Here is a 22,156-nt window from a genome sequence, read left to right as displayed (position 1 = left end):
ATTATGTCCTATGTCAAGAGCCGGCCCTGATTCTCACTGTGTCCGGTCTGTAGTCTTCTGCAAAATCGTTCCCATGAGAAATGTAATGTGAGTCCACACTGCAGATGCAGGTTTTTTTCAATAAATGCCACCTGAGGGTACTCCCTGGTGACGTCACGTCAGTCAAAGTCCAGACCCTCTATGACGCAGAGTTTCCTGGCCGGGTGCGGTGGCGCGCGCCTGTAATCCAAGCTCCCGGGAGGCTGAGGCTGGAGGATCGTTTGAGCTCAGGACCTCTGAGCTGCAGCGGACTATGTCGATCGGGTGTCCGCACTAAGTTCGGGATCGATATGGTACTCCTGGGGGAGCCCGGGACCACCAGGTCGTCTAAGGAGGGGTGCACCGGCCCAGGTCGGAGACGGAGCAGGTCAAAGCCCCCGTGCCGCTCAGTAGTGGGATCGCGCCTGTCAATAGATGCTGTAGTGCAGCCTGAGTAACACAGCGGGACCCAGTCTTTATACACTCTTTATACTCTTCAACACACACACACACACACACGCTCAACAACAACGTCTTTATATGTTACAGCAGCTTCATCACTGCTCATTTAGCTTCTTCTTTCCATCACAAACCTCCACAAACCAGCTGTTTGTTTGTCCTCTTTGTTTGTGTGTGTGTCTATAATATCAGTTCTTTATTTATTATGAACTGCTTCATTTTTATGAAACCTTTACTTAACACTGAATATCATTACTGATAATGTGATCTAACCTGGTGATGAAACGTGACAGAAGAAAAGGGACAACGATAACGTTCTCATCTTGTTTTGATGAAGATGACGTCCTTCCTTTTTCACATAACTATGGTGAGAGAGAGAAAAAAATTACCAAATAATTTTGATTCAGAGATTGTGTCAGACTGAAAGAGTTTTATTTTTTCTAAGCCTATCTTTGAGTTCAAGTGAGGGACACTTGGTTGCAGGACTTGCATTCATGCTGGTATCTTTTAAAAGTGATTTAGTTATAAATCACACTCATGAATGAACCATACATCAATAATTGCCTACTTTTATGCATTGCGTGATGACTGTGCCACATGATACAGCAGCTGCTTTGGCGTTGCTAGAGGACATTGTCAATGCCCAACTAAGTTGATAGTCAGGATTTTCCAGTGATTCTTCAAACTCATTACATACTGTACAGGTACAAGAATAAACACAACACACCTGTACGATCACGGTGACCTCAGCCACGACATCACAACTGTTGGAAGCCAATCATGGTCAAGTATGCAAGTAAACACTGAGACAAACATAGAATGGACTAAACAGTGAAGCAGGAGACATTTTATGTCCTTATTTTAACTTCGGAAATTAGAAACATTTGCATGGTCATTGATTTAATTTTTTTTTTCTCTTTAAAAAAAAAATTTAAATTAAATTAAATTTAAAAAAAAATCATATGATACACAAAACATTATTCAAAGCAGAATATCTCTTATGTAATACTCTTAAATAATACAAATTAAGATTCACATGAGCAACAACAAACCCTCAACCCACCATCAGCTCAGTCAGTGCTCACGTGACACGACACCCCAAATGCAGGCAGGGTCACATCATGAGGAACTGGCAAATGACAAAACAAGGACTCAGTGACACCACTATTAAAGAACACAATCTAACTATGTTATGTCAACCTGCCACATTTAGAAGGCATGCAGGCTCTGATTTCATCACTTCTTTTCTAATGTCTCCCCCCCCCCAAAAAAAAATATTTTCCCCTTTGAACCATTTACACATGAAGTGACGACAACTCCTTAAATAAATGGTTTAGCATTATTACACGGTCGGAATGAGAGAGTAAAATAAAAAATATATATTTATTTACTCATTAAAGTTTTCACATTGATATGAAATATAAAACTTAATAACCAACTACTACTACCTCTTTAGTTGCAAAAGTAGGAACTAACCCCACCGGAGCTCTACCGCTTCATTATCATGCATTGACAGCCGGCTTGTATTGTGGCTTTCCCCGGTCTATGAGGAGGGAGCCGGTCTCTACCGTCACTCATGGCCGGGAATGCCTGTCCTGTAAGCGGGCTGACATGCATTGATGTTAGCGGGACCCATGCTCAGCAGCATGGTTCGACCAGCTATGAAGCGGGAGCACGCTCAGTGGCATTAGCTCCTACAATATCAGCGAGGAACTCCAGCCGTATTTATAGACCTCTCTCGTCGTCCGACTATCACTCATGGTGCCCACTTTTATCTGATTTTTTTTCTTGCCAGTTATTATGCCTGTCACACAGTCACAGCCAATACTCACATACTCACTAACTCACCAAACAGTTTTCACATTTGAAATTGCTTTACTTTTGAAATTATTTGCCTTCATTTGGCTGAAATTTCTTGAAAAGAATTTTCATGAAGTAATATTTTATGAACATTCATAAAGGGGCGGAGCTACAGTGATGCCCTGGTAGCGCTGGCCACCTCTGGAACCTGATTGGACACCTCAGACGCCACCTCAGTTGATTGACAGGTCTCTGCACGTCACGTTCAAAATAGCATATTACGGAAAGACAAACACGGGAGGCAGAATAAACGTATTTGAAAACACGAATGGATGAGAGGACCTACTTTAATTACATCACTCTGAAGTAAGTTTTAAACTGATGAGAAGTTGTTCTACACTGACGATTTGACTGCATATTTAGAGAAGAGATCTTGTCCCCAATAGTTCAACTACTTCAAGTTCAAGTAGGCTTATGTAACGTAGGTTAATTAGAAAGAAATGATGCATCTGCAGGAGGAGAAGGCGATGCTGGATCTTCCGCCCGCTCAGCCGCCAACATTATGAAAGGCAATGACCTAACGTTAGCCTGAAGTAGAGCTTAGACCGGGCCCAAAAAAATCAAGCCCAACCTCACATAATGTAGAATCACTTCATGTTACAGAAAAGGAGCCTGATGCTAACGGTAACTTAAACCTCATACCTGAAAGTCACATCCAGGTTAGTAGATAATATTGTAACAGCCTGGGATTGTTGGTGTTGGTATTGAATTATATTTACTGCCGTGCCATATCTGGTGTAACTGACGTTAGCTAGCTGCTGGTGAGGTTCTCAACGTCAGTCAGTGTTTAATAGTTTTACCATGAAATCTGGCTAACTCACTAGCTAACCTTGCTAGCGTTATATCTAGATTAGATAGATAAAGCTAGCTTGTTAGCACCTTTCTTTACTGAGCAACCAAGGCACAGCAGCACTATCAATCAGCAGAGACAGTGTGTGTGTGTGTGTGTGTGTGTGTGTGTGGGTGGGTGGGTCCAGTAGTCAACAGCATACAATGCTTTTATCCCTCTGTGTATCTCCTTGTTTGTTTTAGATGAGAACTGGCCAGCCTTGTGGACTGAGAGTCATCAACAGGCATCCTTGGTTAGAGTGGAGGGACAGAAAGTTCAGTAAATATCAGCCAACATGCAAAGCTGTGATGTAAACAATTGAAATTTGTAAAGTCAATATGTTGTGTCAATATTATCATTGACACAATATCAGTATTTGATTTTTAAATATTGCAGTTATCATCAATATCAGTATATCATGACACGGCGCGTCAGCATTGAAATGTCTCAATGATTGTTAGATGTGTCGCGAAAGTTCATCCACACATTCATGTAATTGGTGATAAACTGCAGGAGCTTTGGCGATCCCTGAACCTCTCATCATTGACATTTTGTGTAATTTGGTGCCTCACAGCTAGAAGATCGCCGGTTCGCGTCCCGGTTGGGACGCCTGGGATCTTTCTGTTTGGAGTGGAGTTTGTATGTTCTCCCTGTGCAAGCGTGGGTTTTCACCGGGTACTCCGGCTTCCTCCCACAGTCCAAAAACATACTGAGGTTAATTGATCATTCTAAATTGTCCGTAGGTGTGAATGAGAGTGTGGTTGTTCGTCTCTATGTGTAGCCCTGCGATAGACTGGCGACCTGTCCAGGGTGTCCCCTGCCTTCGCCCTAAGTCAGCTGGGATAGGCTCCAGCCCCCCCGCGACCCTGCAGAGGATTAAGCGGCGTACACATAATGTGTGTACAGATGATGGATGGATGGAACATTACAATGTTGATTAATTAAATATAAAACGGCAGCAAAATCGCGATGATATTGCTTTCACAGAAAGTGTCTACATGATTTTATTTTGAAGTTTATTGTGTCTAAAGGATTTTATTTAGAGGTTTATTGTGTCTAAACGACTTTATTTTGAAGTTTATTGTGTCTAAACTATTTTATTTTGAAGTTCTTGCACTTCCCGGCCTGAGACTAGAGGCTGCACTGGAAGTGACCCCACACTGGAGGTCTGCAGCCAGACTCTTGGATTTACTTAGTGCTGACAAGATTAAATTATCCAGTTTAATTGTATAGTAGCCAGGCTGACAGTTGATTATAAAATAAGCTATAGCACGAGAATGAAGATGAATAGTTTAAGACACAATCTCGGGGTGTAACCAGACTGTCTTATTTTGTATGAGGACAGATAAGAATGAAGAGGAAGGGAGATATTTCAGGCTTTTTTCTTTTAAGAAGCACAAATGAGGCACAGCTCAGGTCCAGACAGACTCCAGCACCAATGTCAGCAGCCCTGGCAGCTCTGAAGCTGCAGCTAGTCAGGCAGGTCAGTGTGGTCAGACACAAGGACCCAGTCTACCAGCCCCAGGTCAGAGCTTACAGAGGCAGTAAACTGCATGCCCAGTTAGGACACTGAGCAGTTTGGCCTCACTCTGTAACAATAGATGATTGTGTGTGTGATGTTATTTTGTTGCTGTTTTATTTATTTTGACGCCATCTGTATTTTTCACAATGCAGTTTCCTCAGTTGTTGAGAGTGACACATACGTCTGCCTCTGAGGAGGAAGACAGTGAGCCAGAGCTGCTAGGAGGAGATGCCACTGAACCCCCACATCCACATCAAGCTCCACATAGTGTGCACCTAAAGGACCAAGTGGTAGGCCCACACTTACTAACCTATCTGTGAACCTTTTGAACAGCAGCTATTCTGACATGATATAGTCTGGCAAATACAGGTGCTACTAATGGCATTAATTAGCCTAAGGTCCAGATTCAGCTGCACTTACATTGAACAGAAGCTTTTCACTGTGCAAAAGCTCTACACATCAACCTACAAGTTAGCCACTGTGAGCCACACTACTTCATCTTGTATTGAATTATTTCAGTATTTATTCCCATGCGATGTGTGTCCATAACTACTCAATATGTATTCTAGACATCTCAAGATCCAGAGAGGAGGGTCCTGTTCAGCCGTGTCTGAAAATGTTCCCAAGAACTCGACATGAAACAAGGAAGAGGGCGTTCGACAGTTCTTGGTATACGGACAATTCAAAAAGGAGGAGAAATCCTCTTTGTGTTTTTTTTGTTGTTGTTTTTTTTTTTAATCACTTCGCAGGTTAATCAATCACCCTCCAACAGCCAGAAAAGAGAAATAACTCACATTTAATTTGGCTTTCTTTATTTCCCACAGATAACTACAAAAGTAACCATCAGTGTAGCCTATTGTATTTTTTCCCAACAGCGTAATTTTAAAGTCTGTGTTTCTAGTTTGCTGCTGCATTGAGTATAAGATTAAATGACTTGTAGTTCAATCTGTGGACAGTAAGTGTGTGTCTGCCTCTAATGTTGGGTCCTGGGGGTGAGTGACGCCCTCAGCCTCTGGTCACCCTGCAGCCTGACTCAGGATCAGCTCCTCAGCCTCTGTCGGACGTGGTGGAGGTGAGAACCACTTCATGTTCAACTACTCAGCAGGATGTTAGGACACAGATGTGTGTTAAACATTATCTGTTGGTGGTAAAAGCTACTACAAGTTAAAATATCCACTGAATAAACTTTTACTTTGTTCAATATGTGAAATAAAACCAAAGTGAGGAGCCATCGTGAGACTGTTTCTGTATTTCATTTTCAGCCGATTTAAATTAAATAAAATAGCCTAAAATGAAATGAAATAAAATAAATCACTGAACAACATTCAACCACTTCCTCAAAGGCTAATATAAAAGAAAGTGATGTTAAATTCAAAATGAAAAGACGACCGCATCTACAACTCTGTCAGTGAGTTTTATTACAGCCGCAGCCGTGTTACTTTTTCCCAGAAAATGTCTGCTTCCTGTTTTCTCCCCTGTTGCCATGGTGAGTCACAGTATCGGAGCTCAACTGATGATGGCTTTTTACTAGTCATCAGGCACAAGCTCAACTCAGAGTTAACATGCTCAGAGTCGACTTACCTTACTCAGATCAGCTGTTCTGGAACTGAAAACTCAGAGTTTCACTTCACAGGGTAAGTCAACTCAGAGTTCAGGGTTAGGCTCAGAGTTAGTTGAACCTCCTTTATGGAATAGCCCTCTGGTGTGTCTGCAAGCATCAGGAGTGATGCAAGATTTACATTTTATGTGCACTGTATTGAACTCTGATTAAATGTAGTTATTTTTGATGTGGTGAAGTCAGTGTCTGAAGTTGTTGATGGATGCCCACCGGTCTCAGTGCAGGTGGTGGGAGAAAGGGGGGGCGACAGCTAAGCTATTATCCCCGGTAGAGAGCGGCCCCCACCCTGTGTGAAATGCTGTAAATACTCTTGTCAGTGTGCAATAGTCTCACTATTTTGGGAGTTCTTTGTTTCTTATTCATGTTGTTTGTATTGTGTATACTGCTTTTCACTTTTATCTATATGTCTAATCTTATTTAGTAGTTATTCATTAGTGCTGTTTTTAATTGATGCTCTGTTTTTGCTCTCCTTTGCTGCTGTAATGTTGCTAATTTCCCTGTTTTGTTTTGACAATGATCAGTTGTGATATCATGAAGCTAATTATCTTTATAGAAACTATTTTGGTGTTCACCTAACTAATTACAGTTTCTCTATCTCAGAGGTGACATTACATTCTTATACGTGGGTCCTTCATAGTTGTGAAGTATAAAGAGTATAGAGTCATATGTACATGGCTGTACAATATCAATCAATCTTTATTTATATGGCGCTTTTCATACAGAAAAAAGTACCTCAAAGTGCCTCACAGAAATAAACAACAGCAGAAAAATAGAAACAGCAAAATAAAGTTAGGAGAAGATAATTAAAAGAACCCAACCCTCCCACCCCCTCGGACATGGACAGAGACATACACACTCATACACACCCAATATGCACGCTGTATGTATGTTTTTGCTATTTTGATCTAAATTTGCTTGATGAAAAATGGTTGTTTTGTTTCTTGTTGTAATCAGGTAGTCAGAGCTTCTACAGTGTCTTCTTGATGCTCCCACCAGGGGGCACCAAAGTCTAACGAGTGTAAATCTAAAGGCCTTTAGTCACATTTTTCAGAGAATCAGTGAACCCAGATGCGGACACAGACAGGGAAGCAAAAATGTTCAAACCAGATTTAGCTCATTTTTACTAGGTTGGATCTGGGGCAGGGCTGGGATGGTCCAGATAGGGAGAGTCAGTGAAGGGGAAGAGTTCAGGAGGTGGGAGCAGTCCAGGAGGCTGAATCCTGAGCGGGATTAACGGAGCAGACGGGGGAGCAGGTCCAGAGTGACAGCGGCCGGAGAGCTGAGCAGGCAACATATTTCATATTTTATAATGCTAACAGAAAAGAAAGCAGACCAGTGTCAGTTTCTTATGTTGATTTGCAGACTCCATGATTGTTATTAGATGATCAAAAATACTGTATTTATAGAAATGACGTTGGTGCTTTTTAATCCCACAGATGTCACATTTACATGTCAGGATCTGGTTATTATAACACAGATTCAATATTTAACTGTCATGTATCAACACAGTAACAGCGATACATACATTGGCAGCTGTAAACACTCATAAAAACATAAAATACATACTGAGGTTTGGTGCCTACCTGTACACTGAACATATATAAGGAGCAGTTAACCATCAGATCATCAGAGATCGTTACAGACGTTGTTTATGGTTTTAATCTGTTTATCAAAGATAGTTGCGCATGTGTCAATGTGTAAATGAGAGGCATTAACTTACAGCACATTGTAAAAAGGAGCATTATTTAAAGTTCACTCCATTGACTTGTATTACTTCACGGGGCTGAGCTGCCACATCCAATATGACGGCGACGTCGACGTATCACTGCAACGGGCCAACCCGCTCAATGAGGCGTCTGTGTTTATGTGTCCATGCTGCTGATGACTTGTAGAAACCAGCCGATGCCACAGCAGAGTCAAACAAGGTCCTCAGGAGTGACTTTCACACTCTAAAGAACCACCTGCGTCTTATCAGCAGTCACAGTGTGGTAAGCCTCTTCAGTCGTTCATACAACTCTGTTCAAAACAGCCATTTTTATTACAATCAGCGGAATCTGTCTGTAGTTACGGGCGGACACCTCGCGCAGTCTGGTCCGTTCCTGGACTCGAACCTGCCAACCTCCATTCTCAACGGCTGAGCGCATGCGCACTGGGAACACTCGAAGTGACATCTATCTAAACCGCTCGGCCATCGCAGATAACGGCTTCGCGCGGCGAAAAAGAGGGGTGTGGTCTGGTGAGCCCATAGCGTCAGCATATCAGAGGTGCCTAGTGTACATGACAAACAGCAGGGAGACACAGTTTGTTTTTCTTTCTGTCTTTCTTTGTTCATTTGTTATTTTCAAAAAAGAAAATCATTTTCTTTAATTTGCGGCGGCCCTCCAGCATGTGGCGCTCTAGACAACCGCATGTCTACTAATAAATAATAATGATGCTTTTTTTTTTTTTTAAGGCGCCATTAAAAGCACTTAAGGACACGCACAGAAGACAGAAGAGGATTCAGTGTAAATGTGGAATAATTGAATACTAAAAAATGAATGAATAAAATAAAACTAAAACTAAAAACACACTTGCCTGTTCGTTATTCCAGTTTATTGCGCTATTCTCACCCTGCCCAACCCGGCCTGGTTGACTTCCTGTATAGTGAGGACTGCTGAGTATGAATTGTGTGCCCAGCTCCTGGCTCTATATTACTGTGTACATACATATTTAGTTATTTATTTATTCTCATTGCACTGAATTGTGTCCTGTTTCTGTTGTACTGTTGTTCTTATATGCGGTATTCTTTAGTGCTTTGAAAAGGGCTTTTAAATAAAATGCACGATAATAATAATAACAATTATTATTATTATTATTATTATTATTATTATTATTATTATTATTATTATTATTATTATTGTTGTTTTGTTGTTGTTGTTGTTAATATTAACCGTTATTATTATTGTTATCTATATTAATATTAATATTGATGAATGAGTAAAAGTATGTCCTATGCCAAGAGCCGGCCCTGATTCTCACTGTGTCCGGTCTGTAGTCTTCTGCAAAATCGTTCCCATGAGAAATGTATTTTGAGTCCACACTGCAGATGCAGGTTTGTTTCGCTAAATGCCACCTGAGGGTACTCCCTGGTGACGTCACGTCAGTCAAAGTGCAGACCCTCTATGACGCCGAGTTTCCTGGCCGGGTGCGGTGGCGCGCGCCTGTAATCCAAGCTCCCGGGAGGCTGAGGCTGGAGGATCGTTTGAGCTCAGGACCTCTGAGCTGCAGCGGACTATGTCGATCGGGTGTCCGCACTAAGTTCGGGATCGATATGGTGCTCCTGGGGGAGCCCGGGACCACCAGGTCGTCTAAGGAGGGGTGCACCGGCCCAGGTCGGAGACGGAGCAGGTCAAAGCCCCCGTGCCGCTCAGTAGTGGGATCGCGCCTGTCAATAGATGCTGTAGTGCAGCCTGAGTAACACAGCGGGACCCAGTCTTTATACACTCTTTATACTCTTCAACACACACACACACACGCTCAACAACAACGTCTTTATATGTTACAGCAGCTTCATCACTGCTCATTTAGCTTCTTGTTTCCATCACAAACCTCCTCAAACCAGCTGTGTTTGTTTGTCCTCTTTGTTTGTGTGTGTGTCTATAATATCAGTTCTTTATTTATTATGAACTGCTTCATTATTATGAAACCTTTACTTAACACTGAATATCATTACTGATAATGTGATCTAACCTGGTGATGAAACGTGACAGAAGAAAAGGGGCAACGATAACGTTCTCATCTTGTTTTGATGAAGTTGACGTCCTTCCTTTTTCACATAACTATGGTGAGAGAGAGAAAAAAATTACCAAATAATTTTGATTCAGAGATTGTGTCAGACTGAAAGAGGTTTTTTTATCTTTGAGTTCAAGTGAGGGACACTTGGTTGCAGGACTTGCATTCATGCTGGTATCTTTTAAAAGTGATTTAGTTATAAATCACACTCATGAATGAACCATTTATCAATAATTGCCTACTTTTATGCATTGCGTGATGACTGTGCCACATGATACAGCAGCTGCTTTGGCGTTGCTAGAGGACATTGCCAATGCCCAACTAAGTTGATAGTCAGGATTTTCCAGTGATTCTTCAAACTCATTACATACTGTACAGGTACAAGAATAAACACAACACACCTGTACGATCACGGTGACCTCAGCCACGACATCACAACTGTTGGAAGCCAATCATGGTCAAGTATGCAAGTAAACACTGAGACAAACATAGAATGGACTAAACAGTGAAGCAGGAGACATTTTATGTCCTTATTTTAACTTCGGAAATTAGAAACATTTGCATGGTCATTGATTTAATTTTTTTTTTTCTCTTAAAAAAAAAAAATTAAATTAAATAAAAAAAAAAATCATATGATACACAAAACATTATTCAAAGCAGAATATCTCTTATGTAATACTCTTAAATAATACAAATTAAGATTCACATGAGTAACAACAAACCCTCAACCCACCATCAGCTCAGTCAGTGCTCACGTGACACGACACCCCAAATGCAGGCAGGGTCACATCATGAGGAACTGGCAAATGACAAAACAAGGACTCAGTGACACCACTATTAAAGAACACAATCTAACTATGTTATGTCAACCTGCCACATTTAGAAGGCATGCAGGCTCTGATTTCATCACTTTTTTTTCTAATGTCCCCCCCCAAAAAAATCCCCTTTGAACCGTTTACACATGAAGTGACTCCTTAGATAAATGGTTTAGCATTATTACACGGTCAGAATGAGAGAGTAAAATAAAAAAAAAAATATATTTATTTACTAATTAAATTGTTCACATTGATATGAAATATAAAACTTAATAACCAACTACTACTACCTCTTTAGTTGCAAAAGTAGGAACTAACCCCACCGGAGCTCTACCGCTTCATTATCATGCATTGACAGCCGGCTTGTATTGTGGCTTTCCCCGGCCTATGAGCAGGGAGCCGGGTCTCTACCGTCACTCATGGCCGGGAATGCCTGTCCTGTAAGCGGGCTGACATGCTCAGCAGCATGGTTCGACCAGCTATGAAGCGGGAGCACGCTCAGTGGCATTAGCTCCTACAATATCAGCGAGGAACTCCAGCCGTATTTATAGACCTCTCTCGTCGTCCGACTATCACTCATGGTGCCCACTTTTATCTGATTTTTTTTCTTGCCAGTTATTATGCCTGTCACACAGTCACAACCAATACTCACATACTCACTAACTCACCAAACAGTTTTCACATTTGAAATTGCTTTATTTTTGTAATTATTTGCCTTCATTTGGCTGAAATTTCTGGAAAAGAATTTTCATGTAGTAATATTTTATGAACATTCATAAAGGGGCGGAGCTACAGTGATGCCCTGGTAGCGCTGGCCACCTCTGGAACCTGATTGGACACCTCAGACGCCACCTCAGTTGATTGACAGGTCTCTGCACGTCAAGGTTAAAGTAGCGTCTGTGGAAAGACAAACACGGGAGGCAGAATAAACGTCTTTCAAAACACAAATGGATCGAGAGGACCTACTTTAACTACATCACTCTGAAGTAAGTTTTAAAGTGGTTCCTGATGAGCAGTTGTTCTACACTGACGATTTGACTGCATATTTAGAAAAGAGATCTTGTCCCCAATAGTTCAACTGTGCCAGTAGGCTAACGGCTAGCTTACTCAGGCAGTAGGCTAACCGTTAGCTACATCTAACGGAGATCAAAACAAGGACAAGTTTGACCCGAACACGATTTTGTAATCCAAAATAAGTAAGAAGTGGATTTATAAACCAAGGACATGTGTTTGGAAGAACTGCGAATGCATCATGTGCAAGTAACCCAAACAATAAAAAATACAATCCAAATGCAGTACATTTAATAGTATACAAATATTCACCAAATAAAAATGTCCATGTGCTCATGGCTTCATTTTCAGTGGACTGATATTGGATCTGACTGCACAAATGTGTAATGTTCCCAAAACGTATTCTGAGTAGGTGCTGTTCTGTGAATGCGTGTATTGTTTGATCTGTATATGCGATGTGTGGAGTTATGTTTTACATGAACACTAATTGTAGCTTCCATGAAGTACCATCTTCATGTAAATAATACAAATTGAGTAATGCTTGAATTCCATTTAGCTGCTTCAGTTTTCATCTGTTCATGCTCGTTCACAGTTGTACTATCATGACTTATGAAGAGAAGCTGGAGCATCCTTTTATTCTAATTTAATTTTATGCAACTGTTCTTACCCCATTTCATTTCAAGTGTCAGACTGTCATTTCCCTCTCACACAAATAAGCACTGAGCTTTATACATCAGGAGGCACATCTTATTTCATTTTATGTAGTTATTTCAGCACTAAGCTGTTTCATTGTCATGTTTATCAGAAATCATTTACATGAAAGCAACCTCGACACCATCCCACTAAGAGTGTGTGACACAGTTGTGCACAGTATTTTATTGATTATTAACAGCTCACTCTCTAATTGTCATTTTCAACCTGTCAGAGAAACTCAACTCTGATCCCATTGTTTAGCTCAATTTCTAAATGTCCATTTTTAACCTTGAAAAAAGTTGTTTCAACCCAGCTTTTGGCTTTTACGTGTCACAGTTCCATCTTTACCGAGTTGCAGTCAGGTTTTATAGCATTAGATAGAAGAGAAACTGCCCTTTTCAAGCTGACAAATGACCTCTGACAGCAGCTGACAGAGGAGAGAGCACAATTTTAATTATTTTTGATATAAAACGCTGCTTTTGATACAAGTGCCACTTTAATTAACTGTCTTGTGTTTTATTTAATATCACAAGATCTTTGTAGGTGAGTAGGATGTGTCATTCACTTTGCAAAAAGATCACACACTAGAGTAACAGTATTATGCGATTTCTGTGTTGTTTAGCAAATCGATCCACAAAGTCTTCCATGTTCAGAGCCTTTGCCCTCTTTTACTCAGTACTGAGAACACCCAGATTGCTAAGTCTGTCATCACTTATTGTGGACCTGAGGCATGTTTTCACCCGCTTCAGTGTAGAAAAACTCTGCTCACATGAAGCAGAACTCACTGGGATTGCAGCTGCAATTTTGCAGAGTCTGAAGAGCTCAAAAAATACATCTTTGTTTGGTTCAATGAACTGCACAAGCTCTACTGTGTTAGAGGGTGTCTGCATCCCAGTCTTTATTTTTCTCTCCAAGATTCGCCTGAACTGATGTAGTTCATGTCCCAAGTCATTTATATCCGAATCATATAATCCGGCAAATGACAACAGAGGTGTTTCCTCTGAATGCTATTCATTAAGTCACAGTTTGTCTTCAAAAACCATCTGTCAAGCTCATTGAGCATTTCATCAGCGACAGGGTAGAAAAAGCTTGTACGAACGTGGTCTTTATCTGGTTCTGACACACTCTGACCAACAGAAGAAGAAGTTTACTGCCATTAGTTTGTTGTGTTTCTTGTTTAGGACATTTTCCAGTGTTGCATTTGTTTTTACTGCTCTCTCATTGTCCCTCCAGGTAATCATTGCCTGTCTGTGCCGCTCAGACTTTGAATGCACAGCAAATCCTCCCTCTTTGTACATCGCCTTTTTCCAGTTTCTGAATCCCCCTGGTGAGTCAAAAACTGTCTCTTGGCTGTTAGGAGAGCTGAAGTGTCTGCAGGCATAACAATACGATGAGTCCAGCCTTTGGGAATACAAAGGAATACAGCCGAGGATGAATATCATACCAGGCTCCTTTAAAGCTTCTTCTCCTGTCCCCCATCAAGGTCCTTGGAAATAGTTTCAACTTTGGCTGTGCTGGTGCTTTCTTGTCAACATTGGCTGATATCTGGAGAAAGACAAAACATATGTCAAGATATATACTAGAGCAATAAAGAAACACTAATAGGATATTTATAGACCCACATGTGGGGGGTAGTAAACTACTGCGTTGTATCTGACAGAGGCCATGCTTAGCAGGCAGTTGTTTTTAACATCCTCCTTGTCAGTTTAAAGTCAGAAATAACCATGTTTGGGTCCACATTAAGGCTTATTAAGTGCATTCACTTGTTACCTGTTACCTGCTTTGAAGGTCTCTGATCAAAATCGTGCAAATTTTTGCACAGATTTGATTGCACGGATTGTTTTTTTCATTTATTTGACTGTCTATTTTTCTAGCACTTAGGCTAAGTCTGATATTACGATTATGAGTGGTGTCTTTCTCTCTATTTTTGCTGGTGCTTGATGCTAAAACTATGATATTTACTTTCTTTTCAGATTTACCAAGCAGATCAATAACTTCCAATACAGCGGACCTGTAAGTACTGCACATTTTTTGCTGAAAAGAGGGGCTACTTACTTGAGCATTACCGTTTAAAATATGGGTGCCGCAGTCTATCACCACTTCCACGGCTTCATAAGGAATGCCTGTGCATGTTTAAATCTTGCCCTCAAGGTCGACTTATCAAAATGGCACGCTCAAAAGGAAAGTGAGTGAAACTGTCTGAGTGTATTCCACTGTCAGCTGTGTGACTTGGTGGAGCCTTGCAGTGAAGCTGACTTTTTCACTCAATTGTGAAGGCATTTGAAGTCGGAGTAAAAGGTTGCTTGCCCATATCAAGGCTGTAGATTTCAGAGCAATGTTTATTTGAACTTTAATGCACACAGAAGCAAAAAACATCAAATGCATGATAAAATAGCATTCAAACCTGAAATTGTATCAGAGAATGTGCCTGAAGAATCTCCACCTAATATTCAACATGAGGACAGTGGCCCTGAAGCTGATCATGTGGTATTTGAGGATACTGACTTCAGCGAATATGTGGAAGACTTGGCTCGTCAGTTGAAACATAATGTAGCTGCTCTTTTTCTGAAACACTAACCTTAACCCTACAAGAGGTTCTGGAGCAGATCAACCAAATGTATTTGCTGGGATATTGATGTATATGTAATTTTCTAATGCTTGGCTAATATACAAAATTCGTAATGGATTAGCACCTCCCCCATTTACCGGATTCATCTTTCAGAAAAATGCTGGGGAAAGATTACCTAGATCAAGTGTAAGAGGAGCATTGTGGGGCCTTTTTGTTTTTGTTTTCTAAATAATAAATAAATATCTGAATGAATTAAAAAAAATAAGTATTGTTTGGTTATTTGTCTAATAAATTGTTTCATTTTTGCAGTTTACACCTTGTGTCTCTCGTTTTGTTTACGGCCCAAGAGCCGGGCCATAACACAGTCCTTCCAGAAAAATGCAGAGGGTTTTTTTTGTGATTATTACAGGCAAAAATCCTCGATTATGCTGCACGTTTTCTTAAAAAATGCAATGGAATATGCAGGATATTAATGCAATTTTATGCTATGAAATTTGAACTTGCTAAAACTAGCATATATAACTAAATATCATTGGGCTGCATTATGTATACACACACACACAATTTAAGCAGCTTTGGTTCATTATCAACAGATATGCATCAAAATAGGACTTTTGTTGAAGAAAGGTTTTAAGAAATTTGAAGGAAGAAAATAAGCTTGACCTCCATTTGGAAAATGTTTTTGTGTAGACTCTCCCAGATCTCCCATTTTTATTTCGAAGGTTTCCCAAAGACAAAGATGTGAGGAAGAGGTGGGAAGCAGCACTGAGGAGGGAAGGATTCACTGCAAGTGATTTCCTCCGTGCTTTGCTGTCAGCACTTTAAGCAGGGCGACTTTGACAGGACAGGTCAGATTGTCCGACTCAGAGATGGTGTTTTTCCATCCAGATATTTAAAAATAATAATACTTGTAATACTTAATACTTTTTTATTGAAAGTATTATGTATTATTACATTACATTACAGTATTATTATTATTATCATTTTAGCCGGAAAAGGACAGGACTGCATCTCCCTCCAGAAGAGCTGAAGAGAGTCTCTCCATGGCCTTTCAGGATGCCCCACAAATGGCAACCCACAACCTCAGCCTAATGGTGTGAGTATTTCTACTTTAAACATCATATCATAATATCAGTCTCACTTGCTTGCTGCCACTAATATTAAACACACTCACAAATAAACTGTAAGCGGTAAGTCATGTTCAGACAGGCACCTGGAAACAGGAGATGGGAGGAACGTATAGACACAAGCACACGGTGCTGGCAGTGGTTTTGACAGGTGATGACTAGAAGAAAGAATGTGGACCATACACCAGTGGTGTCAAAGTCATGTGTGTGTGTGTGTGTGTGTGAGTGAAGTGAAACATTACTCAAACCATGTTCATCCCTCTTTCTACTAGGATCATGGCTGTGCCTTGCCCGCTACTCCTACCGCCCTTAAGACCAGACTCAATGAAGCCCTGGCAGGAGTGGAAAGTCTGGAGCGAGAGAAGAAGAATGCCGTGGCCAGAGGAAAGAGGGCAAAGACCACGGTGAAGAGTCTTTTGGGAGATTTGAGGGAAAAGATCCTCATTAATGAGGAGCTCAAAGATTGGCTTGAATTCTACTCAGGTAAGACAAAATTAGCACTTTGATATGTATGTACATTTTATTCTTACAGTCTTCATTAAACTCCTTAGTTATTATCTGGATCAGACTTATGTGTTTGTTAACTAATTTTTGCTCTTGTGTTCATGGTGTTTGGCCTACAAGGACATTGGAAGGCTCCCATTGCATACTACCTGACTAAGTCTCTGTCTCCAGCAACACAAAGGGTCCTTCTCAGCCATGCTTTGGAGGAGCTGCATGCACGGGGCATTCGGGTGGTATGTGGAACAATGGATGGGCATGCCTCCAATGTCAGCATGTGCAACCAACTTGGATGTGAGCTGAAGGGAGACCCACGACAGCCGCTTCAAACCAGTTTTCCGCATCCGGTGACTGGCGAGAAAGTATTTGTCATGACGGACGCTTGCCACATGCTCCAGTTGGCACGTGATACGTTGCAGGTAAATCATGATTTGTGTTGAATTTGATTCGCTGTAGACCTGTTTGTACAAGTTATGCCTCTGCTGCTAAAAGTTATAAAAGTTATATCTAAATATTGTTTGTTCATTTGCACAGTTATGGCTGGACGTGATGATCAACATTTTGCTGTTTGTACTTGTTTGAGCAGTGACTGATTCTTACTCTGCAGGCATACAGTCCAATTGCAACAACCACCGGACGGATCAGTCTATATAGCAGGTTTTGTAGTCGGGCAGATTCTGCGAAAGCTGTCCTGTGATGTGTGCCGTGCAAGCGTGGTCAGCGATGATGTACCATCATCATTTGACGAGAGCTTCCACTTTCTAGCCCTGAAAAACAACGGCGGCCTAGTGATTCCATCACAAGGCACAGTGAAGGTTTGATTTTATTATCTTGTTTTAATCTTTGTGTATTAAAAATGCTTTGTTCTTTGTTTTTCTTATTTTGTCTGTTCTGTAAAGTATCTTTGAGCACTGTGTAAAGCGCTATATAAATATTATGTAGTATTTTTATGATTATTTTTGTTATCATTTTAAGGTGCTGAGAGCTGCAGAGAGGGTGATTCGACAAGCTTCAACAAAGCAAGTTTCAAAGGTGTCGACAGTCACACACATGGGGGAACACATTGATGAGTTTGGCATTGACAACCATCAATCCAACTTGTTGTCACTGGTTGTGTCTGTATTTCTTAAGTTAAGGTTGCACCACATTGCCAAACTCACTTCTCTTGACCTGTAGAAAGGGAGCACAAGAAAGAAGCTCTGCAGAGCAGTCCTCTTTCAGGGGTTTTAGCTCTTGTAAACTCTTTGCAACTTTGTACATTTATAAATATGGTTTGGGGCAGTTTTGGTTACGGTTTGTTCTTGTGTTAACTTGAGAATTTACATTTACATTGGTCTGCTATGCTACATTTGCTGGAAGAGGTACATGCTGCCGTTTTGATGTCTATGGATGTGAATGGGCATCTACCTGGTATAGAACAGAACGCTGTCTCTCTATCAGTTTGAAGCCAGTGCCAGCAGCAGGTCTTAATTAAAAGAAGATTACACTTGCCAGCGTGCATATCATATCAGTTACTCTCGGAGTAAGAAGAAGAGAAATAGAGGGGGAGAGAGGAAAACTAAAGAGGAGAGGGAGAAAGACAAATGAAATACGCGTATTATTTTCAGTGATTACTGTCAAAGAAATCCAAAATGACTGCAGCTGTGATATTTTGGCCCGACTAGCAGCGGCGCCTAATGATGCTGATGTCTGCTGGTTAGCCGGTCTGTCTTTCTGTCTGTCAGCCCTGCTTATGTCTCAACCGCAACTGGCCTCATTGTCCTGCAAAACTTGGCTTTTGCAATGAATTAAACTGGGTGGCATTTTTTGTTAGCATGTTAGTTTTTTAAATTACGTTGTAATTTTGCATCACATGTGAAGTGTGAATTTGATTACTTCTGAAGGACCAGTTTGAACAGCTTTTTCCCAAACCAAAGAGCTTTAGTTGGCTTAGATTTCTCACCAGGGTAGCTTTGCTATGGATCAACTTCTTCCAGTGTGAAGTGACTGGTTGGTTGTAAAGCTACAAATGCTTTAAAATGGTTTCCACAACAACCCCCGAGCCCATAGTGGTGTCTGCAAATCGCTTCTTCAAGTCCAACCAAAGTCCAGCATCCAAAGACTCTAATTTATTGTCATCAATGACAAAGAAAAGCAGAACATCCTTAAATTTGAGAGGCTAGAATACTTAATTGACAGCAATTTATTGTTTATCCAAATAGTTGGCGATTAATTTCCTTTGACTGACTTATCAATTAATCAACTAATCTTGATAGCGCTATAGGGGGTGGCTGGTATGGAGTTAGTGATAACACAAAAAAAAACATGGCATGCATAATCTCACATATTATTGGAACAAACCCTTTAAATTCCAAACAGTTTTTGCTCTCAAATGATCACACCTTTAGGCAGGGAGAGAACAACAATGTCTTTCTGACAATTTGCAGACGGCTAATGGTCCTTCAGGTGCTCAGAATTATCGGAGCTCTGAACATAAATGTCACAGCAGCTGAGCAAACTCAATCTGCTTCTGAAGATCATGTGGTACTGGCGAAAACTCCAGAACAGGTGATTAACTGAACCTAAACCTGAGTTTGTCAGCTGTTCATTACTGTTCCATCCAGAGTCTCGGTGTGGGCTGCAGTTAACGATTCAGCCTCCAGGGGCCAGGCGTCTGTTCATGCTTTATTGGCATGAATGTAACAGAGACAGTGCTGCCAAAGCGTTAAGTAATATTGAGATTCCCTAAAATTAAAAAGGAAAAGGGAAAGATGTCATTTGTAAAATCAAGAAAATAGTAGAAAAACAACAACATTTGATCTGTGTTGATGTTGGTGGTGGGTGTGTGTGTGTGTGTGTGTGTGTTGTTGTTGTTGATAGAGAAATAAATAATTAAAAATGAAACAATTAAAAAAAAGTAAATACCGAGTCATGTTTCTCAGGTTCCACAGGCTGTTTCTATTGCTGTACATACATCACATATTTCATATATCTGAATTTTCTATTACTATTAATCCCACTATGACTATTAAACTACGCCGAACCACGTGTTCTCTATCATAGCTATATGTATGACGTTTGCAGCAAAAAAAACCTGCATGAAAACCAGTTTTGAATTCAGAGTTACGGTTGATAAAGTGCGCATTGAGCTGCCAAATGAAATTCTTGCTGAGTTGATTTAAAGTCCCTTACTGAAAAACTGACTGGGTCCCTCACATTATCCTAAATTAGTGCTCCTCAGGCTAACATTAGGTCAATGGCTTTCATAATGTTGGCAGCTGTGCAGGGCAGAAGATCATGCATCGCCTTCTCCTCCTGCAGATGCATCATTTTTTTCTAATCATCTTATGATAGCCTACTGCCTGAGTAAGCTAGCTGTTAGCCTACTGGCACAGTTGAACTATTGGGGACAAGATCTCTTCTCTAAATATGCAGTCAAATCGTCAGTGTAGAACAACTGCTCATCAGTAACCACTTTAAAACTTACTTCAGAGTGATGTAGTTAAAGTAGGTCCTCACGATCCATTCGTGTTTTGAGATATGTTTATTCTGCCTCTCATGTTTGGCTTTCCATAATGCGTTACTTTGAACGTGACGTGCGGAGACCTGTCAATCAACTGAGGTGGCGCCTGATGTGTCCAATCAGGTTCCAGAGGTGACCAGCGCTACCAGGGCATCACTGTAGCTCCGCCCCTTCATGAATTTTCATAAAATAATATTTCATGAAAATTCTTTTCAAGAAATTTCTGCCAAATTAAGGCAAATAATTACAAAATTAAAGCAATTTCAAATGTGAAAACTGTTTGGTGAGTTAGTGAGTATGTGAGTATTGGTTGTGACTGTGTGACAGGCATAATAACTGGCAAGAAAAAAAATCAGATAAAAGTGGGCACCATGAGTGATAGTCGGACGACGAGAGAGGCCTATAAATACGGCTGGAGTTCCTCGCTGATATTGTAGGAGCTAATGCCACTGAGCGTGCTCCCGCTTCATAGCTGGTCGAACCATGCTGCTGAGCATGGGTCCCGCTAACATCAATGCATGTCAGCCCGCTTACAGGACAGGCATTCCCGGCCATGAGTGACGGTAGAGACCGGCTCCCTCCTCATAGGCCGGGGAACGCCACAATACAAGCCGGCTGTCAATGCATGATAATGAAGCGGTAGAGCTCCGGTGGGGTTAGTTCCTACTTTTGCAACTAAAGAGGTAGTAGTAGTTGGTTATTAAGTTTTATATTTCATATCAATGTGAACAATTTAATTAGTAAATAAATATATATTTTTTTTATTTTACTCTCTCATTCTGACCGTGTAATAATGCTAAACCATTTATCTAAGGAGTCACTTCATGTGTAAACGGTTCAAAGGGGATTTTTTTTGGGGGGGGGGGGAGACATTAGAAAAAAAAGTGATGAAATCAGAGCCTGCATGCCTTCTGAATGTGGCAGGTTGACATAACATAGTTAGATTGTGTTCTTTAATAGTGGTGTCACTGAGTCCTTGTTTTGTCATTTGCCAGTTCCTCATGATGTGACCCTGCCTGCATTTGGGGTGTCGTGTCACGTGAGCACTGACTGAGCTGATGGTGGGTTGAGGGTTTGTTGTTGCTCATGTGAATCTTAATTTGTATTATTTAAGAGTATTACATAAGAGATATTCTGCTTTGAATAATGTTTTGTGTATCATATGATTTTTTTTTTTTAATTTAATTTAATTAAAATTTTTTTTTTTAAAGAGAAAATTTTTTTTAAATCAATGACCATGCAAATGTTTCTAATTTCCGAAGTTAAAATAAGGACATAAAATGTCTCCTGCTTCACTGTTTAGTCCATTCTCTGTTTGTCTCAGTGTTTACTTGCATACTTGACCATGATTGGCTTCCAACAGTTGTGATGTCGTGGCTGAGGTCACCGTGATCGTACAGGTGTGTTGTTTTTATTATTGTACCTGTACAGTATGTAATGAGTTTGAAGAATCACTGGAAAATCCTGACTATCAACTTAGTTGGGCATTGGCAATGTCCTCTAGCAACGCCAAAGCAGCTGCTGTATCATGTGGCACAGTCATCACGCAATGCATAAAAGTAGGCAATTATTGATGTATGGTTCATTCATGAGTGTGATTTATAACTAAATCACTTTTAAAAGATACCAGCATGAATGCAAGTCCTGCAACCAAGTGTCCCTCACTTGAACTCAAAGATAGGCGTAGAAAAAAAAACCTCTTTCAGTCTGACACAATCTCTGAATCAAAATTATTTGGTAATTTTTTTCTCTCTCTCACCATAGTTATGTGAAAAAGGAAGGACGTCAACTTCATCAAAACAAGATGAGAACGTTATCGTTGTCCCTTTTCTTCTGTCACGTTTCATCACCAGGTTAGATC

At 40.6% G+C, this 22,156-nt stretch overlaps 1 protein-coding gene and 2 long non-coding RNA genes across 11 annotated transcripts; 2 read left to right on the top strand and 1 right to left on the bottom strand.

Moving 5' to 3' along the window:
• Positions 1 to 11: 11 nt before the first annotated feature.
• Positions 12 to 3,259, bottom strand: LOC119020686. 3 transcript variants are annotated; one of them, XR_005075396.1, is made up of 5 exons: positions 2,980 to 3,259; positions 1,541 to 1,606; positions 1,205 to 1,241; positions 751 to 839; positions 12 to 468 (listed from the first exon to the last, which is right to left on the bottom strand). It is a non-coding gene; the product is annotated as an uncharacterized LOC119020686 (long non-coding RNA). The 3 variants fall into 3 exon arrangements; XR_005075395.1 differs by lacking the exon at positions 2,980 to 3,259 and having other exon boundaries at positions 1,205 to 1,280; positions 1,541 to 1,730; XR_005075394.1 differs by lacking the exon at positions 2,980 to 3,259 and having other exon boundaries at positions 1,541 to 1,730.
• Positions 2,504 to 5,925, top strand: LOC119020684. 7 transcript variants are annotated; one of them, XR_005075388.1, is made up of 4 exons: positions 2,504 to 2,643; positions 3,370 to 3,440; positions 4,841 to 4,978; positions 5,258 to 5,925. It is a non-coding gene; the product is annotated as an uncharacterized LOC119020684 (long non-coding RNA). The 7 variants fall into 7 exon arrangements; XR_005075387.1 differs by having other exon boundaries at positions 3,370 to 3,445; XR_005075389.1 differs by lacking the exon at positions 2,504 to 2,643 and adding an exon at positions 2,908 to 2,996 and having other exon boundaries at positions 3,370 to 3,445.
• A 5,396-nt stretch (positions 5,926 to 11,321) lies between these two features.
• On the top strand, positions 11,322 to 21,009 carry LOC119020681. The gene is made up of 6 exons (XM_037100178.1): positions 11,322 to 11,332; positions 14,570 to 14,609; positions 16,565 to 16,775; positions 16,917 to 17,212; positions 17,401 to 17,608; positions 17,769 to 21,009. The coding sequence occupies exons 1-5, from the start codon at positions 11,322 to 11,324 to the stop codon at positions 17,488 to 17,490; spliced, it is 648 nt and encodes a 215-aa protein (XP_036956073.1). The 3' UTR covers positions 17,491 to 17,608; positions 17,769 to 21,009.
• The last annotated feature ends 1,147 nt before the right edge of the window (positions 21,010 to 22,156 follow it).

The sequence above is a fragment of the Acanthopagrus latus genome, chromosome 6 (assembly GCF_904848185.1).
Source record: "Acanthopagrus latus isolate v.2019 chromosome 6, fAcaLat1.1, whole genome shotgun sequence".
Taxonomy (NCBI): Eukaryota; Metazoa; Chordata; class Actinopteri; order Spariformes; family Sparidae; genus Acanthopagrus; species Acanthopagrus latus.
The sequence above is the reverse complement of the archived record's forward strand: the minus strand, read 5'-3'. Positions and strand labels throughout refer to the sequence as shown.